Source organism: Paroedura picta, chromosome 9 (assembly GCF_049243985.1).
Source record: "Paroedura picta isolate Pp20150507F chromosome 9, Ppicta_v3.0, whole genome shotgun sequence".
Classification (NCBI taxonomy): Eukaryota; Metazoa; Chordata; class Lepidosauria; order Squamata; family Gekkonidae; genus Paroedura; species Paroedura picta.
The window spans coordinates 5,716,535-5,734,790 of record NC_135377.1 but is presented as its reverse complement, the minus strand read 5'-3'; the positions used below and the strand labels follow the sequence as shown (position 1 = coordinate 5,734,790).

Genomic DNA, 18,256 nt, shown 5'->3' with positions numbered 1-18,256 from the left:
GCCGATGGAGCAGACTGGGCAGCACAACCTAAATGTGGGCAGAGGTTGTGAACTTCAAGGGACAGCAAAAGCACAGGGGGAATCCACGGGAACCTGTGTGCTTGTGAATTATCTTTGGCTAGAAAATAGGCACAAAAGCCCTATCAGAAAACTTGGGGAAACAGCCATCAGAAAGGGAATGAGCACTGAAGGGAGGGAAATCAATGCAGAACATCAAAGAATACCAGACAGGCATGCATGGTGAAAATGAAGGAAAACACCGGGGCATAATAGGCCCAGGTTTGGTGCTTTACTTAGGGAAAGAAGTAGGCAGGAATAAATACAGGGACAGCTGCTATGATGCCCATAGCCACCATGATGGCGAACACAACCATGAATACACACACCAGATCAGATACATGAAACTGGAAATTCATGAAAGCTCACACTCTGCCACAGATTTTATTAGACTTTAAGTTGTTACTGAAGTCTTGATTTTTTTTCAAAAGAAACCAGGAACGATCCGATCACATTTAATAGAATCATAGAGTTGGAAGGGGTCATACAGTCCCTGCTCAATGCAGGATCGGTCTAAAGCATCCATGCCAAGGGTTTGTCTAGCTACGGTTGGAAGATTGCCAGTTTAAGGGGAACTCACTACTTCCTTAGGGAGCCAATTACACTGCTGAACTATTCTATTTAAAAATTCCTAATATACAGGTGGAATCTTCCTGTCCATAACTTGAAGTGCCGTAACCTCAACACGTTGCATTTCATTTGTAATATCAGGCAAATAAACACAAAGCATCCTCCTTTCTCCCTCTCCTAATATAAATCTCCCCCCTTCCAGCAGTTCTAAATTTATAAAATTATGGCCACCGGAAGGCACAGCATGAATGCTTTGCCAAAACTTTAATTGCACTCAGAGTTCAGGCAGCGGTGGCTGCCTTGCAGGTATTTCCTCTCATTCACGCGGCTTTTTTTTTCTTTTTCTTTTTAAAATCAGCCAATCAAACAAGGCATTTGTTACTGCCCTGTGCCCTGCAGCTTCACCCCAACGAAAGGCTGCGGGAATGACTTTAATGGCCGATTTTTTTGACATATCGCCACTGATCTCACCTGTTCTTCTGAAGCACCTTCAGCACTCTGCTGTTTGCTTATAACTATTTTGACAGCCCTCTGTTGTGTGAAATGAAAAAAAAGAATATTAGGGCCTGGCCATGGAGACTCTACCAGACCATATTTTGCTTGGAGAGTCTACTAGACCGTATTTTGCTTGGGGAGACATCCTAGCCATCCATGCAGGATGGTAAAGACCAAGGATTCCCAGGCTGCTGCTCTCAACCACTACACCAGGGGTAGTCAAACTGCGGCCCTCCAGATGTCCATGGACTACAATTCCCATGAGCCCCTGCCAGCAAATGCTGGCAGGGGCTCATGGGAATTGTAGTCCATGTACATCTGGAGGGCCGTAGTTTGACTACCCCTGCTCTACACTATGCTGGCCATGGGACTCAGACTTCCAGCTAACATGGCTCCCCCCCTGAATCTGACTTATTTCCAGACCTTGTGCAACACTTGATACATTCCTCCCTATAGATTACAAGGGCCAAAGGTGCGTTATTCAATAACTTGTGCAGGAATGAAGGGTTGCCAGGTCCTCCTGGGACAGGCAGGAGACTTACTTTGCCCCAAGGGGTGTGTGTGTGTGTGCTTTCCAGTGATGTAACGATGTTGCTGGTGTCACATCGCTGTCACTCTTTGTGCACCTGGAAGCGACATCAGAACACCACTGGGGAAGCTCCAACATATGGCAAAACCCAATGGCTGAATCAGAGAGTTTTGCCCAAACGCAAGAGTATCCTTGATATGTCTTGATGACTCAGTGACATCAGTTCCGGGTGGGGTGGGGGGGCAGGGAATGACATTCGGTACGTTGGGTGATGTTGACAGTTCCCCCTCCTTGATTTCCCACGATCCCCTCCCCCTTTGCTCCTGCTGGCATTGGGGTACCCCTTCCCATCTGGGGGTGGGGCGGCTGAGTATGTGCAAAGGGGAGATATAATGAGCTTAACGTCTCAAAAGTCCAGCCTTTTCCTTGCATTTCCCGAGTGCACAAGAGGGAGGTTCATCTGCCTCTCGCTATCACTATCTTCTCCCTCCCTGCTTGTGTCATTATGAATATTTCCACGCTTGACTCCATTGCTTAAATGTTTCACATCTGCCTGTTCCAAATGCTGTTCTAATGTCTCCAGTGTTTTAATGGGGAAACACACAAAAGCTCATACCTTGAATGCAACTTGGTTGGGTCGCCGCCATGCCACTCAAACTTTATTCTGCTAAAAGTCTGCTGCCCTTCTTACAAACCTGTTGTCCTTGTGGATATCCGCTCTATTGAACACAACTTGCCCTGACTCACCAAAGTGAAGGAATGGAAGGAAATTTCTCTCCCAGTTTCATTCACCTCCCCTTCAAGGATGTGTGGGCAGGCGGCTTCTCTGCCAGCGTGAAAGACCCATAACCCCTGGGGAATGTTCTAATTAGGGAAGGAGGCACTGGCATCCAGTAGCCACCCTCCTCTGCTGATCGCGGGCCAACAGTGGTGAGAGATGCTGACAGGCAAGCGTGGCCATCTCTGGCTCTAATTGCAGGCTATCAGGTTTGAGTGACTGGCCCAACAGCCACAGGGTCACAAGGTCCCAGATGCCCCACAACCAACTAGGATTCAGCTTAGAGGCCAAGAGAACTTGGCAGTCAGTCTCTTCATTCGCCTCAGCCTTCAACGCAGCCTTTCTAAAGGGGACCACATCAGATGCAATCAAGAGAACAGCATGATTGAACGCTGCCTTGTTTGATTTTTTTTTAATGAAAAAGAACCAGCACTGTGCAGCGAAAATCAGGGAGGAGATGAAACTCAAGTGTTCTCATACCCAGGATGCTGGCTTGTCTGAAGGAGACAAATAACCAATGCTATTGATAAAGAAGGAGCCTCTTGTGGCGCAGGGTGGTAAAGCAGCCGACATGCAGTCTGAAGTTCTGACCATGAGGTTGGGAGTTCGATCCCAGCAGGCAGCTCAAGCTTGACTCAGCCTTCCATCCTTCCGAGGTCGGTAAAATGAGTACCCAGCTTGCTTGCTGGGGGGTAAACGGTAATGACTGGGGAAGGGAATGGCAAACCACCCCATATTGAGTCTGCCATGAAAACGCTAGAGGGCGTCACCCCAAGGGTCAGATATGACTCGGTGCTTGCACAGGGGATACTTTTACCTTTACCTTATTGATAAAGAAGAAGAGTTGGTTTTTATACTTCAATTTTTACTGCCTGAAGGAGTCTCATAATGGCTTACAGTCACCTTCCCTTTCTCTGCCCACAACAGACACCCTGTGAGGTAGGTGGGGTTGAGAGAGCTCTGTGAGAACAGCTCTATCAGGGTGAAAGCCTGAAGAAGGTGGGGTTGGGGAGGGCAGACTGGAGTATAATGACATAGATAAGAGCCAGAGTCCCATAGCCCTGCTTTTCTCTGCCCGAAAGAATCTAAAAGTGGCTTACAATTGTGTCCCCTTTCTCTCCTTACAAAAGGCCCAGTGTACCTGAGGGACACAATATACCTGAGGGACCGCCTTCCTGCCTATGCCCCTCAAAGAGCTCTATGCTTCACCAGCTCTACTGGTTAATAGTCTCTGTCCCTAAAGAAGCCTGCCTGGCCTCAACCAGGGCCAGAGCCTTCTCCATCCTGGCCCCCACCTGGTGGAATGAGCTCACAGGGGAGAACAGGGCCCTGACGGAGCTAAAACAGTTCCGCTGGGCCTGCAAAAAGGAGCTCTTCCGCCAGGCATTTGGTTGAGACCAGGCACAACCAACAACATCTGCAGGGCCCCTGCCCCCCTCCCTCCCAGAAATCCATCAGAGAGTTCTGCTCCTGGACCTGTCCACTTTTTGCACTTTAACAATTATCAGTTAGTAGTATTAATGTTATGGTTATTTATGTTATGGATTGTGTCTTGTATTGCTTATACGTTTTATGTAGACCACCCTGAACCACTGGGGAGGGTGGTATATAAATATAATAAATAAACCAAAATAAATTAAAAAGCCCAAACTCATAGGTCAAAAGCTGGGAACTGAACAACAGAAGCCCTCCCTCCATGAGGCAGCCAGAAGGTAAAAGTCTATTAGATTCTATGGTTTAAGAACTTCCACAACTGTCAACCGCCGATCGGCTACGGATAGTTTTATTTATTCTTTCTGGGGAAACTCAGTATCCGAGGAGACAAACAGAGCCTCGCTAAATGACCGCCTTCCGCCATGTATCTGACCACGTGCCGCATCGTTCTTCATCCGCTAAGTGGGAACGCTGCATATTGATCAACTGCCTGGGATGAGCGAAAGACAGAGATGAGCACAAGTAAAAGAAAAGTTAGCATCCGAACGGAATCGAAAGTTTCTCAGCCAATTAGAAAATAACTTTGACAGGAGCCATGGGCATGCCATGATTTATCGTCTTTTTTCGGCATCCGGGAGAAGAGATGCTGTACTGCTCTTCAGGTGCGGCTCAATACAAGGGGAGAAGCAGATCGTGGTCCATGACCGTACTCCACAAACACATCTGTCCCCCTTGCCCCTTCCCAGGTATAATTTTCCACTTGAGAAGAACAGCAATCTTTGTCTGTGTTATGAACCAGCTGGGTGTTGAACAATACAGGCCAGGAGGCCTGCTGGGGTAAAAGGTCTCTAGCTGGCTACCGTTTCGGCCTGCAGCCGCTCTGAGTGACGGCAGAACACTGGTTGCTAATGGTTACTAACTGGTTGCTAATGGATTTCAAGTGTTGCTATCCTGCCCAGTGTGATGTCACTTCCGGGGATTCCTTGAGCTAACCGGCATCACTTCGGTGTTCTTCCGGAAGTGACGAAAACGTTGCGACGATCAAGCTACCTCAAATAAAAATATTATTAAACTATGTATCCGTTATATGGTGGACACAATGGTGAAAACAGAATGTCTGAAGATTTGATGGAACCTCTTGAAGTGTTAGGGTTTTTTGTACCCCGGTTTTCACGACCCGAAGGAGTCTCAAAGTGGTTTGCCATCGCTTTCCCTTCCTCTCCCTACAATAAAGACCTTGTGAGGTAGGTGGGGAGAGTTCTGAGAGAACTGTCCCAAGGTCACCCAGCTGGCTGCATGCAGAGGAGTGGGGATTCAAACCCAGTTCTCCAGATTAGAAGCCACCACTCTTAAGCATTACACCACAATGGTTCTCAAGGGGTGTGGGTGAAGACCATCTCCTAAATGCCAAAACAGATGAGAAATGGCAAAATCCATTATCACTGCATTTTTCTATTGAAAACAGCCATTTTTAAAGGTCCCAAACCAGATTCAGGCTACAGCAACATGAGGAGGAAAGCCAGAATACAGTAAATTTAATTAAAACCAGTTAAATTTCTCAGGTGACACTGCAAGAGAATAGATTGCTTGGACAACTGATCATACTCTCCTCCTTGTCAAACAAATTAATTAAACAGTCTGCCCCAACCTTTCCAATAAATTGAGCTGTATTTGCCTGAATCCAGTAGCAATTTTCATCTGGATAGAACCCCTGCTTTGATCTAAAGCATGGCAGCAACATGTTCAGAACATAAGAGAAGCCATGCTGGATGTGGCCAATGGCCCATTCAGTCCAACAGCCTGTGTCACAGTGTGATCAAAACCCAGGGGGTAGATCAGGAGGTCTACCAGTGGGGCCAGGACATAAGAGAAGCTATGTTGGATGAAGCCAATGGCCCATCCAGTTGAACAACCTGTGTCACACAGTAGCCAAAGGTTATGGGCCATCAGGAGGTCTAACACACTGTGTTACACAGTAGCCCGTACCCAGGTGCCACCAGCAGGGCCAGAATCCAGAAGCCCTCTTGCTGTTGTCCTGCCGTACACCAAGAAGAAAGGGCATTTCCTCCACTTAATCCCATCCCACCTAAGAAAAACTGATTTTAGAGTTGCAGCATGGCAGCAACATGCTTAGATCATAATGGAAGCCATGTTGGATGAGGCCAATGGCCCATGCAGTCGAACAACCTGTGTAACACAGTGGCCAAGGGTCAGGCACCATCAGGAGGTCTACCAGTGGGGCCAGGACATAAAATAAGCCATATTGGATGAGTCCAATGGCCCATCCAGTCCATCACTCTGTGTCACACAGCTGTGCCTACATGCGGGTGCCAGCTGATGTGCCGCCACTGGCACCACCTCTCCTCCCCTCACCTCGGTACTGGCTTGGGCTTCAGTGAGCACAGAGGTGGCCAAACCATGCCGAAGTGCTCACCCTTAATCCATACCCAGGTGAAAGTGGGGCCAGAATCCAGAAGCCCTCCTGCCACTGCACCCCAAGCACTAAGAAGAAAAAGCAGAGTCTTCCATCTAAAACTTGGGGCTAATAGCCACTAATGGACTTCTGCTTCATACATTCACCCCGTCCCTTCCCGAAGCACTCTATGCTTGTAGTTGCCACCACTTCCTGAGACAATAAATTGCATATGTAATTATCATATTTTGTTACCTGGAATATTTTCTCCTTTGGTCTCTTTGAATCTGTCTCCTTCTACCCGGACTCTAGGACACAGCACGTCTGAAAAGAGAAAAGAATGTTCGGTTATGAGCCCAATATTAAGGCCACCTTTCTATTGAAACCTCAAATGGGGATAAGTTTGCTGTGTCACTGAAGAACAGCCTTTGGACATAGTAAATGCAAAGTTAAACACATTGATTTTATTAAAAAGTATAGGGGCTGTATTTATTTATTTATTTACTTACTTTTACTTACTTATTTTATTTATTTATCGTATTTATATACCGCCCTCCCCGAAGGCTCAGGGTGGTTCTCATAAAACAGAACAGAAACAATACAGATAACTTAGATAAACAATAATGAATGAAGTGAAACAACAAGCAACGTGGAACAGTAGAAAAATGTGGGAAACATTAAATTAATTCCTACTAATAGCCCAGCGGGTTGGGCGGAATTATGGTGGGTGCCATAGGAGGGGGCTCAGAAAGATGGCCCTTGGGAAGTGATGGTACAGGTTGACCTCAACATTCAGCATTCCAGGGACACATGTATCAAGGGTTTTTCCCATGTTCTCCTCCCCATAATTGTCCCTACCCACCTAGGGGAAATGGATTTCAGAGTTTTACTGGGGGAGGATGAATTTGCCCTTTCCTCCTTCATTTATCACCTATAATCCATGACGAGAGGAAAGAAATGCATTTCTGTTTCCTTCCTCCCCTCCGTCTGGAATTCTCTACCCACCTTAATAATTTTATCCCAACGGAGACCCAAAACAAATGTATAATCTCCCGACCTTCCACTAAGATATCATTCTAAACCATCATTTTCGTTCTGGACTTACAGGAAGATATCTTTTACGTTGTTCCTCTAGATCAATAGTTAATTTCACACTTCTACACAACAGTGAAAAACCAGTCGAGGAAGCGAGTTAATAGAGAAGAAGAAAAATCTCCACCTGCATTTCAGAGATCCCACTAAGTATTCTTCTCTGCCACCTTAACAAACCATCTGATGAGATGCAGGGTCTGGGTGATCTCAACAACGTTGATACATGTTCCAGTAGCACTGTACAAAATGGCTCACAAAATTGACTGAATACATTACGGGGACTGTGATCTATACCCTTGTGCATAGCTTATTGTATGCAGGATCCTATTACTTCTATTATTAAATTAGCTTTAGGCATCTCATTAGCATCTTGAGGATCTGTCACCAAGTGATCCGGAGAATCGTGGGCGGGTGAAAACAGCCTGGGGGTAAATAACAGAATGTGCTTCTCACAGTTCCTCAAGTGTTACAAAAGGCACACTTTGGCATAAAACAAAGGGTTTTAAAAGCAGAACCATTTATCATGAACAGAACTATTTGTCATGGGTGGTTGATCCAGTATGGGAACCCCTTCTTAAATGATGGGGATGTTGGACTCAGATCTCACTGGATGTCCGGTCGTGGGGCTAATTTCCATTTCCAAACGATGCAACACGTCATGTCAGGCCTGGGACCGGACTGGACCAGTGCCAACATAATCTGGAAGCAGAAATTAGCCCACGACAGGACGAGTGCTGCATTGGGCCGGGTTCCTGGTGTGGAAAAGGTAAGAGGCAGGCAATGGCAACCTGGGCCTAGTCTGCACACAAGAGATAATGCACTTTCAATGCACTTTAGAAGTAGATTTTCCTGTTCCGCACAGGAAAATCCAGCCGCGAAAGCACATTGAAAGTGCATTATCTATTGTATGCAGACTAGGCCCTGGTCTCTTGCCTTGAAAAACCCCCCAGGGTCACCATAAGCCCCCTGCAACTTGACATCATTTCCACCACCAAAAAGGACTCACATAAGGATAATTCCCTTTTTGCAACCAACTAAACCAGTGTTTGCTGTTGGCAGCACTGTATGTATGTTAACTACCCGCCTACTTCAAATGGGTACCCACAAGTTCTAGTATAACTTATTAAAATATCTTACCCAGCCTTTCTGCTTGCTTCAGCCGAGCTTATACTGACAATTAAACATCATTACAAGTGAAAACCCGAATATAGAATCCTAGAGTTGAAAGGGACCATACAGGCCATCTAGTCCAACCCTCTGTTCAGTGCAGGATCAGCCTAAAAGAAAACATCAAATTCAGGACACCTCCCTCCCATTAAAAAAAAATGCCAACTATTCCTAACCAGCTAAATAGTCCTGCCCCCTCCGCCCAAAAAAGGACTCACAGAGCCTTCTAAGGGTATCTAATGAGATGTCCCAGATTCCCCAGACACAAAGACATCTCGAGACAGATCCGAAACCACAATGCAATTTGTAGCAATCAAAGTGAAGAAGGACACTAAATGTGTCAGGTTAGAGTGAAATGCAGTTTGCCATCCGAATCAGGTATTTTCTCCAGGAGGTTTGAGCACCATAAATCTGGAGATCAGTTTGAATTCCAGGAGAATTTCAAGTCTCACCTGTAGGTTGGCGACCCAAGTTACACCTAAATTCAGAGACTTATGTTCTAGCAACAAAATTAAAAGAAGGGATAGTTATCTTTCATCTCTATAGACTGCTTGGTCTTTTCTTGGTTTACCCACAAAGTGATCTTTGGAGGTCTAGATGTGTTCATCTTCATAGTTTCCATTAATGTTATGGGGCTATTTACGAACTCTTTCATCGACATTTTGAGGCAAGGGATTTATCACCCAAGCAGGCCACATAGTTGTGTGATGAGTGTACAAGAAGAAGCCAGGGCCGTAGGCATGGACTCCATCACAAGCAACAGGAAAACATCATAAAATGTCCAATGAGAACTCCAGCTCGCTTGGCTGTTTTTCCTATCCAACAGTCATCTCATTCTTATCCAATCTGATTTTCCTTTCCACTGTTTCCATCATTCCCAATGCATAAGAATTTCCTTTCCTAGGTTGTTCAGAAAAGTTATGGTGGTTGTGCTCCCCTAAAGTAGCCTCTCTGAACTTTTTGACCCTTGAGAAACCCCTGAAACGTTCTTCAGACTTTAAGAAACCCAAGAAGTGGTGTGATCCTACAGAATCCTACAGAATATGGTTGGGAAGCATAGTTGTATACATGCCCACCTGGGGCCCCGCCCTTCCAGGCCAATCATTGGTCATTTGGAAAGAGGGGAGCGGGTCCACATGACCATATTTGGTCATATCACCTGATAAATGTTTTAACAAATTACATCTATCTATCTATCTATCTATCTACCTACCAATTTAAATGATGCGAGGGAAAGCTATGAAAAGCAACCTCTTAGGGTCTCCTGGCTCCATTCCATACATGCCATACGATAAATAAATAATTTCATTAATATCCAGCCTATCACTTCACTGTTTCCTCCTTTATCAAAATTAGGGATGCCATTTTTTGGAATTATAGCACATCTCAAGGGATCAATTCTCCTAGAGAAAATGACTGCTTTGGAAGGTGGACACCATAGCATTATACTCCACTGAGGCCCTTCCCTGCCCCAAATCCCACCCACCCCTGTCTCAACCCCTAAAGTCTCCAGGTATTTCCCAACCATCATCCGAATTGTCCACCAGCTTTCCCTTTGCTGTTTGGAGACCCTGAGGGACACCTCCTCTGAGTAGAGGCCCTGCTTCCAACAGACTATGTCATGATACAAATTATCCCAGCTGGCCATAATTTCATGGATGTCCCAATGCATCCCAATTATCTTAGCCACAGCACATTTTAATGGGTGTACATTTTCCTGGGTGTACCCATCTATAATCCGGCTGACTCCAGTACAGAGTCCCACCTAAAAAAACACACCCTGGAGGCACTGAGGACATTGGGACAAGAATTTAACTGCACAAAAATTCCAGCTCAATGTCACAGAGTTATTTCCCCCATTGAGTAGGGCAGGGGTAGTCAAACTGCGGCCCTCCAGATGTCCATGGACTACAATTCCCAGAAGCCCCTGCCAGCGAATGCTGTCAGGGGCTCCTGGGAATTGTAGTCCATGGACATCTGGAGGGCCGCAGTTTGACTACCCCTGGAGTAGGGTTTCAGTTGCCAAAAGAAACAAGCGGACTCCCTAACAAGTGCAGAGTTAAGGAACACCCGTCCTTTCCCCCATTGGATCAGCACTTGAAGGAGAAGGCTCCTCCAGAAAGGATTTGAGGAAATGAAGGGTGAGGAACAAAATGGAGGCCTAACATTGAGAAAGGCAGAGGTGAGGTCGTCCCCATGGCAACTAATGCCGCAGGCAATGAAGCTTGCAAGATTGAGTCCAAGGCCCTGTGGCCTTTAATTATCTGGAGGGTGGGGGAAACAAAGCCGGGGGACACAGTTGGGTTGTTAAGGGCGAACAATCGATAGTGATGAATGTGTTTTGCCATGGTTTTTTTAGTGCATCTCGTAGACCAAGGGTAGAAATAATTAGCCAATTGCTTCTTTGCAGCTCACTGACATTACAGCTGTCAGCTACCTTTTCTGGGAGACTGCTTGGACAATTCCTGGCTATTTGGAGGCGGGGCTTGGGGGAGGCGTGGTTTGCGGAGGGGAGGGGCCTCAGTTCGGTATAATGCTATAGAGTCCACCCTCCAAAGAAGTCGGGGTGCTTTCACACAAGCTAAATAACACCGTTTCAATACACTGGTGACTGTTTGCATGAGGATATTATCATTTCGCACAGCAAAATCCAGTGGCCAAGTGCACCGGAAGTGGATTGAAAGTGCATTATTTAAAGTGCGTGAAAATGCCCTATATTTTCACCAGGGAAACTGATGTCTGTATTTGGAAGATTAGCTGCAATTCCAGGAGATCTCCACTTGCAGGTTGGCAACCTTAGCTTGCATTCTCTCCCTACAACCTCTCCCAAAGGTCCACACACCCAGTGGGCTAAATGTAAATAGGGTGCTTGTGTAATGCCACTTCAATGCAGAATACAGATTTTTAAAAAAATATCCAGACTCTGACATTTCTTCACAATTTATTGACCAAGTTTCTTCCTAGCTGGGCCTTTCAGAAGGAGGAAGCGGGCATGATAAACGAATGGTTTGCCAGGTAGACTTGGCACCAAAGGCAGAGAGAACCAGTCTGCCAGTGTGAGCCATCTGAAGAAGAAGAAGAGTTGGTTCTTATATGCTGCTTTTCTCTACCTGAAGGAGGTTCAAAGCGGCTTACAGGCCTTCCCATTCCTCTCCCCACAACAGACACCCTGTGGGGTGGGTGAGGCTGAGAGAGCCCTGATATTCCTGCTCAGTCAGAACAGCTTTATCAGTGCTGTGGCTAGCCCAAGGTCACCCAGCTGGCTGCATGTGGGGGAGCGCAGAATCGAACCCGGCATGCCAGATTTGAAGTCCACACTCCTAACCACTACACCAAAATGGCTCTCAGGTGATAGTAGTTTCCTTTTTGAGCTCTATGCACTGGGCAGGCACCAATCAGAGCAAAACAAGTAGGGCTGCCAACCTGCAGGTTGGGGCTAGAGGAGCTATGGAGTATCTGCTGAGCATGCAGAAGGTCCCAGGTTCAATCCCCAGCTTCTCCAGTTGAAAGATGATGTGAAAAGACTTCTGCCTGAGATAGGGGTCCCAGGCCCTTGCTGCCCTCCAGCAGGGGGTGGAGTGGTAGGTTGTCAAATCTGAATTGACTTGGAGATGGATCCTGGGGAGGACAAGGACTTCAGTGGGGTGCCTCATATGTTTCCCCAGTCTTCTCTTGAAGCTGTCTGTGTTCGCAGCTGCCACCATTTCCCGTAGAACAAGGATCTCATGTGTAGCCCACAATCCCGATGCAACCCACCTGCCCCATGTGCATAGCCTGCCTATGACTTTTAGCCCACCCCCTTAAAAAAAAAAAACCTCTAATTTTGGAGACTAATCCATGAGTAACCCTGACATTTCAGGCTATGAGGCTTAATGCTGATTTGAATTTTATTATTGATTAATTAGGGCTAGGGGCTCTATTGTTTGATTGTTTATTTGTTTTACAATGTATGTTTTTTAATACATTATATGGGCCTCTTCTGGGAAAATACTCCACCACCAATGCTGCAGCCAGGCTACACCCGGACATTAAACTGGTGCACTGAGATGGGTTAATGTTTTCCTTGCTTTTATCGAGATGGTGGTTGTTTACTGTTTACTGGGTGACCTGGGGCGAGTCACAGCCCTTTGAGAGCTGTTCTCACAGAGCACTTCTGTCAGAGCTCTCTGTGCCCCACCCACCACCCAGGGTGTCTGTTTTGGGGAGAGGAAGGGAAGGTGATTGTAAGATGCTTTGAAACTCCTTGGGTAGTAAAAAAATGGGGTATAAATCCAACTCTTCTTTTAAACAGCATTAATCTATTCCAACCTATCTCAATTTTGTTCTTACTGTTGAGAAACCCCTGAAATATTCTTCAGGCCTCAATAAATCCCAGAAGTGGTGTGATCATGCAGAATATGGTTGGGAAGCATAGCTGTGTAAATGCCCACCTGGAGCCCCTTCCCACCCCCTCCAGGCCCATCACTGGCCATTTCGGAAGAAATGGGTGGGTCATCATGATCATATACGGTCATATCACTGGATAAACATTTAAGGATTTTCTTTTAAAATGTAAGAAATTAACTCCCGCCAACTTGGGAAACCCTTCCAGGGCCATCAAGAAACCCCAGCCGGCGACGCTACAGATCTGCTCTGCCGTCGAAGCCCGGCTACACCCAGGCCCTGTCCTTAATGCCGGCTTTGGGCTCTGCGGAAGGTAGCAGCCAAATGAGACCAGCAGCTGTCCGTCTGCCGGGCCTCTAATTTGGCCTCTGGAAATAGCCCTTGAAAGCAGAGCTCCAGCTGGCCCACATTGTTACGCTGCCGACTGGCACCGGCTCCATGCAGGCACAAGTGACTGGGCCGTGAAAGTCTGCGGCCGAGATTTTATAGCAGGACGCTCAGTCACCGTAATTGTTGCTCTGCTCCCTGTAATTTACAGCAGACAAAGCAGCGATGAATCGCTGCCTGGTTGGAGGCCGGGGCCGGTGGTTTTATACAGCTCGCCCCGCTTGGTTTTGCTTTGAATTTTTTCTGCTTTTAACTTCAGCTCGCTTACTTTGCTTAGTGACTACGAAGGTATTTTTTGAAGGAAAAATGAGAGCACTAGAATTTTCCTGCAGCTATTGATTAGATCAGGGTTTCACTGCCCAAAGGAGTCTCCCAGGTGCCTACAATCGCCTTCCCTACCTCTCCCCTCATTCATGCTCTGTGAGAACAGCTCTGACAAGACTGTGATTAGCCCAAGCCCCCCCCCCCAGGTGGCTGCCCGTGGAGGAGGACGGGGGCATCTAACCCAGTTCTCCAGAGTAGAGCCACTGTTTCCCCACCCCCACCCCACCCCACCCCAGCCTGGCTTTAAATCACCTCCACCCAACATGTGATTTACAGACTGATGGTTTCTTCACCCCATAGTCCGAAATCTGTGGTTTAAAATCCGCCGTATGCCCCACGGGGAGCACAATCTCATCTCTAAATGGGGTAAGACATATGAGAGCTACATTCCTCAAGAGCAAATGATTGCAAATGACAACAAAGTACACTTTTTTTTTGAGGGGGGAGACAATAACCATGAACCCACTCCTGGAATGTTACACAGACAAAAACCCCATTGTTCAATCTATTGCAACAAACGTGCCATGCAGCTGTTCCCCTCCAAGAATGGATCCCGACATGGCTGTTCTTAGCCTCGAGTCTCCAGGAGGTCTCAGCCCCTCGGCGTGACCTCTTCTGGCCGGGCAATGAAACTTATCGTAGAACGAGATCGTCTACAGCAGGGGTAGTCAAACTGCGGCCCTCCAGATGTCCATGGACTACAATTCCCAGAAGCCCCTGCCAGCAAATGCTGGCAGGGGCTTCTGGGAATTGTAGTCCATGGGCATCTGGAGGGCCGCAGTTTGACTACCCCTGGTCTACAGCTCTTGACTCCCGGGGGGTCAAGCCTGGATGCAATACTGTCAGTCTCCCGGCAAGAAACCTGACAGGTCAAGCAGCATGAGGCAGCGTTGATGATGATTCGGCCACAGGGGAAAGGAGCGTGCATGCTGAAGCCAGCGTGGTGTTGCGCTTGGGCATCTCCACAGCCCGTCTGAGATGGAGGCCCTTCCACCAGTCATTTGATCCCTGCCATCGGCAAGAGAGGCCCCATTTAGCTGAGTAACATCCCCTTGCCGTTTTAAAGGTAATTTAATTCAGGAAGATTTAGGGGTTAATGTAACCCTTCCCACCAATGTTCATAGAAAGCTCTGCGTTCAGAGAGAGAAGTTGGATATCTCTCTTAGGGCTCGACCTGGCCATTTCCCTGATGTCTCTTTTGTTGGCAGAGTTTCAATATACAAATTAAATAGCTAGATATAGATAGATAGACAGACAGACAGACAGACAGACAGACAGACAGACAGAGACAGAACTTTGTAAAGGAGAGGAGAGAGAGAGAGAGTCCTAACTGTCTACCTTTCCTCCAACACTTTTTTTCATGAGCCGTCACCATATTCCCCCCCCCCCCATTTTTATAAACCTAAACTATGTTTGTCAGCCAAAGCAGTCATGGGGTAAGGGGTTTTTATCACCATATAAGTCTATTGTATACTGGAGTTTTATCATGCAGGGTTTTTATGATTGGGATTGTGTTGTTTTTATCTGTTGTTGTGAACCGCCACGAGCCAGCTTGCTGGGAGAAGCGGGATACAAGTTTAATAAATAAATAATAAATGACTGGTCTTCTTCAGGTAATCCAGGAGGAAGCATGGTCCAAGGAACCAATCAGGATGCAGGAGGGGGGGGGTTATTTGAAAAATGCCAGGAAACTCCTAATCCAAATGCGCTAACTGCACACTTCCTCCATCTACCGCCCCCTGTAGAATATTCTTCATATGCTTTTGAATCATGCACATAACAGTTCTTGCACATGTCAACCCATATAAGGTTTAAAACTCCAGTCTGAGACTTGATTTCTCTCCATCTCTTTCTCTCTCGTGGGTGTATGAGACAGAGAGGGGGAAGAGAGAGATCCTGGAAAGTCCCCCCCAGAATGTCTCCCCCCCCATCCCCTACTGGCAGCTCCCACGGATTTGGCAACCCTGTTCCAGGAACATATATTAGGAATGTGGGGTTGGTCTTCCTGGCATGGCCACTTCCCCTGCCAAGCAGCCATCCGTTCCTTTGGCAGGATCGAGGGTTTCATGTTCTCTGTGTGGGCGGAAGGTTTATGGCCCTTGGAAGCGAGATGGGAAACACCACACCATGAACAGCAGATTTAGAAGAGGCCTTGCTCATAAACCCTTCAAATGTTAGAGGGGAAATAGCAACCCACCCACCCCCACTCCCTTTTGTCCCAACCAACCTTGCTGGCAAAATCATCCATCTAACTCTCCATTCCGCCATTTTGTCTCACAATTAAAATGAAATTAGTCCAATTAAAGAAGTCTGGAGGAGAGAGGCAGCCTCAAAATTTCCCGGAAAACTTTATGGATATGGTCTCTTGTCCTTCTCAGGACTGTGCCTGCACAATGCAGCCACCTTCCATCCTGCCCTGGCATTTTGATGCTGCCATCTGAACAACCCCGCACCATGAAAGGTCGAGGGAAAAGGAAGGAGGAGAGGGGCTATGGCCCTGATCCATGGGGGTGAAAGCACCACGCAGGGCCCCTGGAAGCACTGGGCCCTTAGCATAAGTTCTCCAAGGATAACTGGGCCCTCCACTTTGCACTGCTAAGCTCAAGGGGGGGAAAGAAGTTCTATATCTCTGTGGACACCCAGCTAGGATAATGACCCGGTTGGGCAGGGCAGGAGGAGCACAGTGTCTTTGATCATCCTGACACCTCGTTAAAAAGTAATCTGGGATGCATTAATAACCGCAGTCTGACCGGGCCACATGTCATGGTGCTTTGTCAAAGCGAAGAGCCATTTAGAAACATGGCTCTTCAAAAGCACTGCCGGAGCCCAGAGGACAAAGGGAACCAAGCAGGGTGAATGGGCCACTGTCCGATAAAAGATATCCCCTTCTTCCTTTGTGCTCTATCAGGACAAGGATGCCAAGGCCCCAGCCGAACGGCCTTGCCTTTCCAAGGGGGTAGCCGATGGCCGCAGGCTGTAAATCACAGCCAGCAACAAGCTGAACTCTGTCCCTTTTGCCAGGTGCTGAGATCTGTCAAAACAGACTCTTCTGTCTCTTCTGCTCCTCCGATCCTGCTCAGAGGCCACCAAAGGTCCATCCAACCTCTATTGGTTAAGGAGAAAGCAATATGTGCCATGACAATGTGTTTTCCCCAGAACTGACCCCCCCCCCTCCCCGGTCCAAACTGCCATCAGAAGGAACTAATTAAACAATGTCAAGAGCGATACAAACAACATATTGTCGGCAGAGTTTAGAGAGGCAAAGGGGGTACCGAAGCACCAGCTGCTTAAACAATAAATTGTTTTAGTGAGAAGGGAAACAGCTCTGTAAAGACGAGAGGGGGGAGAGAGAGGGTCCTAACAGTCTGACTGTCATTCTGGAGGCAGTCAGGGAGGAAGTGTGCTCAAAGGAGCAGGAAGTCTCCAACCGGTGCCAATCAGAAGACAGGAGTTGATTAACCACTACACCAGCATGGTATAGGGGTCAAAAGCAGCGGCCTCTAATCTGGCGAGCCGGGTTTGATTCCCCACTCCTCCACATGCAGCCAGCTGGGTGACCTTAGGCTTGTCACAGCCCTGACATCACTGTTCTCATCAAGCAGTTCTGCCAGAGCTCTTTCAGCCATATCTACCTCACACGGTTTCTGTTGGGGGAGAGGAAGGGAAGTGGATTGTAAGCCTCTTGGAAACATCCTTAGGGCAGTGAAAAGAATGCCAGGAACTTCCTAATCGAACTATGCTAAAATAGACATCTTCTCTGATGCCCCCTGCAGGATACTCTCCGTATGCTGTTGAATCATGCACACTATAGATCTTGCAGACTCCAGCACATATAAGGTTAAGAACTCCAGCTTGGGAAATGCCTGGATATTTGGGGGTGAAGCTTATGGAAGATGAAGCTTGGGGAGAGGAGGAGGCCAGAGAAGGCCAGGGTTTGGGGAGGGGAGGGATTTCTGTGGGGTAGAATGGCACAAAATCCACCTTCCAACGGAGTTGTTTTCTTCAGGGGAATTGGTCTACAGAAACCAAATCTCTGCAGTCTGAAGATCAGCTGTAGTTCTGGGAGATTTCCAGGCCTTACCTGGAGGCTGGCAACCCTAGCACAGTTTGGAAAGGTTGAAATAGCAATCGAGCTTGCTGACTGCAGACAGGTGTGTGTGTGTGTGTGTGGGGGGGATGTTATTTCGCTGCTAGTTTTTTCTCTGGCCCAAGATGGAAGGAAAGGGCCATTGCTGAGCTTTATTAACAGAGCAGGGTGGAAATGTATTGCTCCCATTCCAGGCTCTCCAGGTAGTTACAATAACAATGCAATCAAATAAAAGGCTATAAACACCGACAGAAGCCGTAAACACAGCCGAATCCAAGGGCAATATAATACACAGCGGAGAAAAAGTCCCAAAGTCTTGTGAGAGGATATGGTCAACCAATCTTCTGAGGTCTGAGTGGGCTACAACAAACTCAAGGAAGGGATTCTAAAATTGAGCACCGCCAAGCTATCATCCTTTCCCGTCCAGCCCAGGACACCCAACAGGAGTCTTGGGTTCAAATCCCAACCTTTCAAAGAAGCTTACTTAGTGTATTTGGGTCAGCCCCCATCTCACACTGATAAATTGGCTTCCAACTGTTG

General features: G+C 47.3%; 1 protein-coding gene and 1 long non-coding RNA gene across 2 annotated transcripts in view; both read right to left on the bottom strand.

The window, feature by feature from the left end:
• COL22A1 (collagen type XXII alpha 1 chain) overlaps positions 1 to 18,256 on the bottom strand; it is a 142,652-nt gene that overhangs the window by 91,478 nt on the left and 32,918 nt on the right. The window contains exon 4 of the mRNA XM_077351434.1: positions 6,532 to 6,600. Coding sequence (XP_077207549.1) covers positions 6,532 to 6,600 — 69 coding nt within the window. The remainder of the gene's footprint in view (positions 1 to 6,531; positions 6,601 to 18,256) is intronic.
• LOC143844393 (uncharacterized) lies at positions 4,197 to 6,077 on the bottom strand. Its single transcript, XR_013233962.1, has 2 exons — positions 5,850 to 6,077; positions 4,197 to 4,353 (listed from the first exon to the last, which is right to left on the bottom strand). It is a non-coding gene; the product is annotated as an uncharacterized LOC143844393 (long non-coding RNA).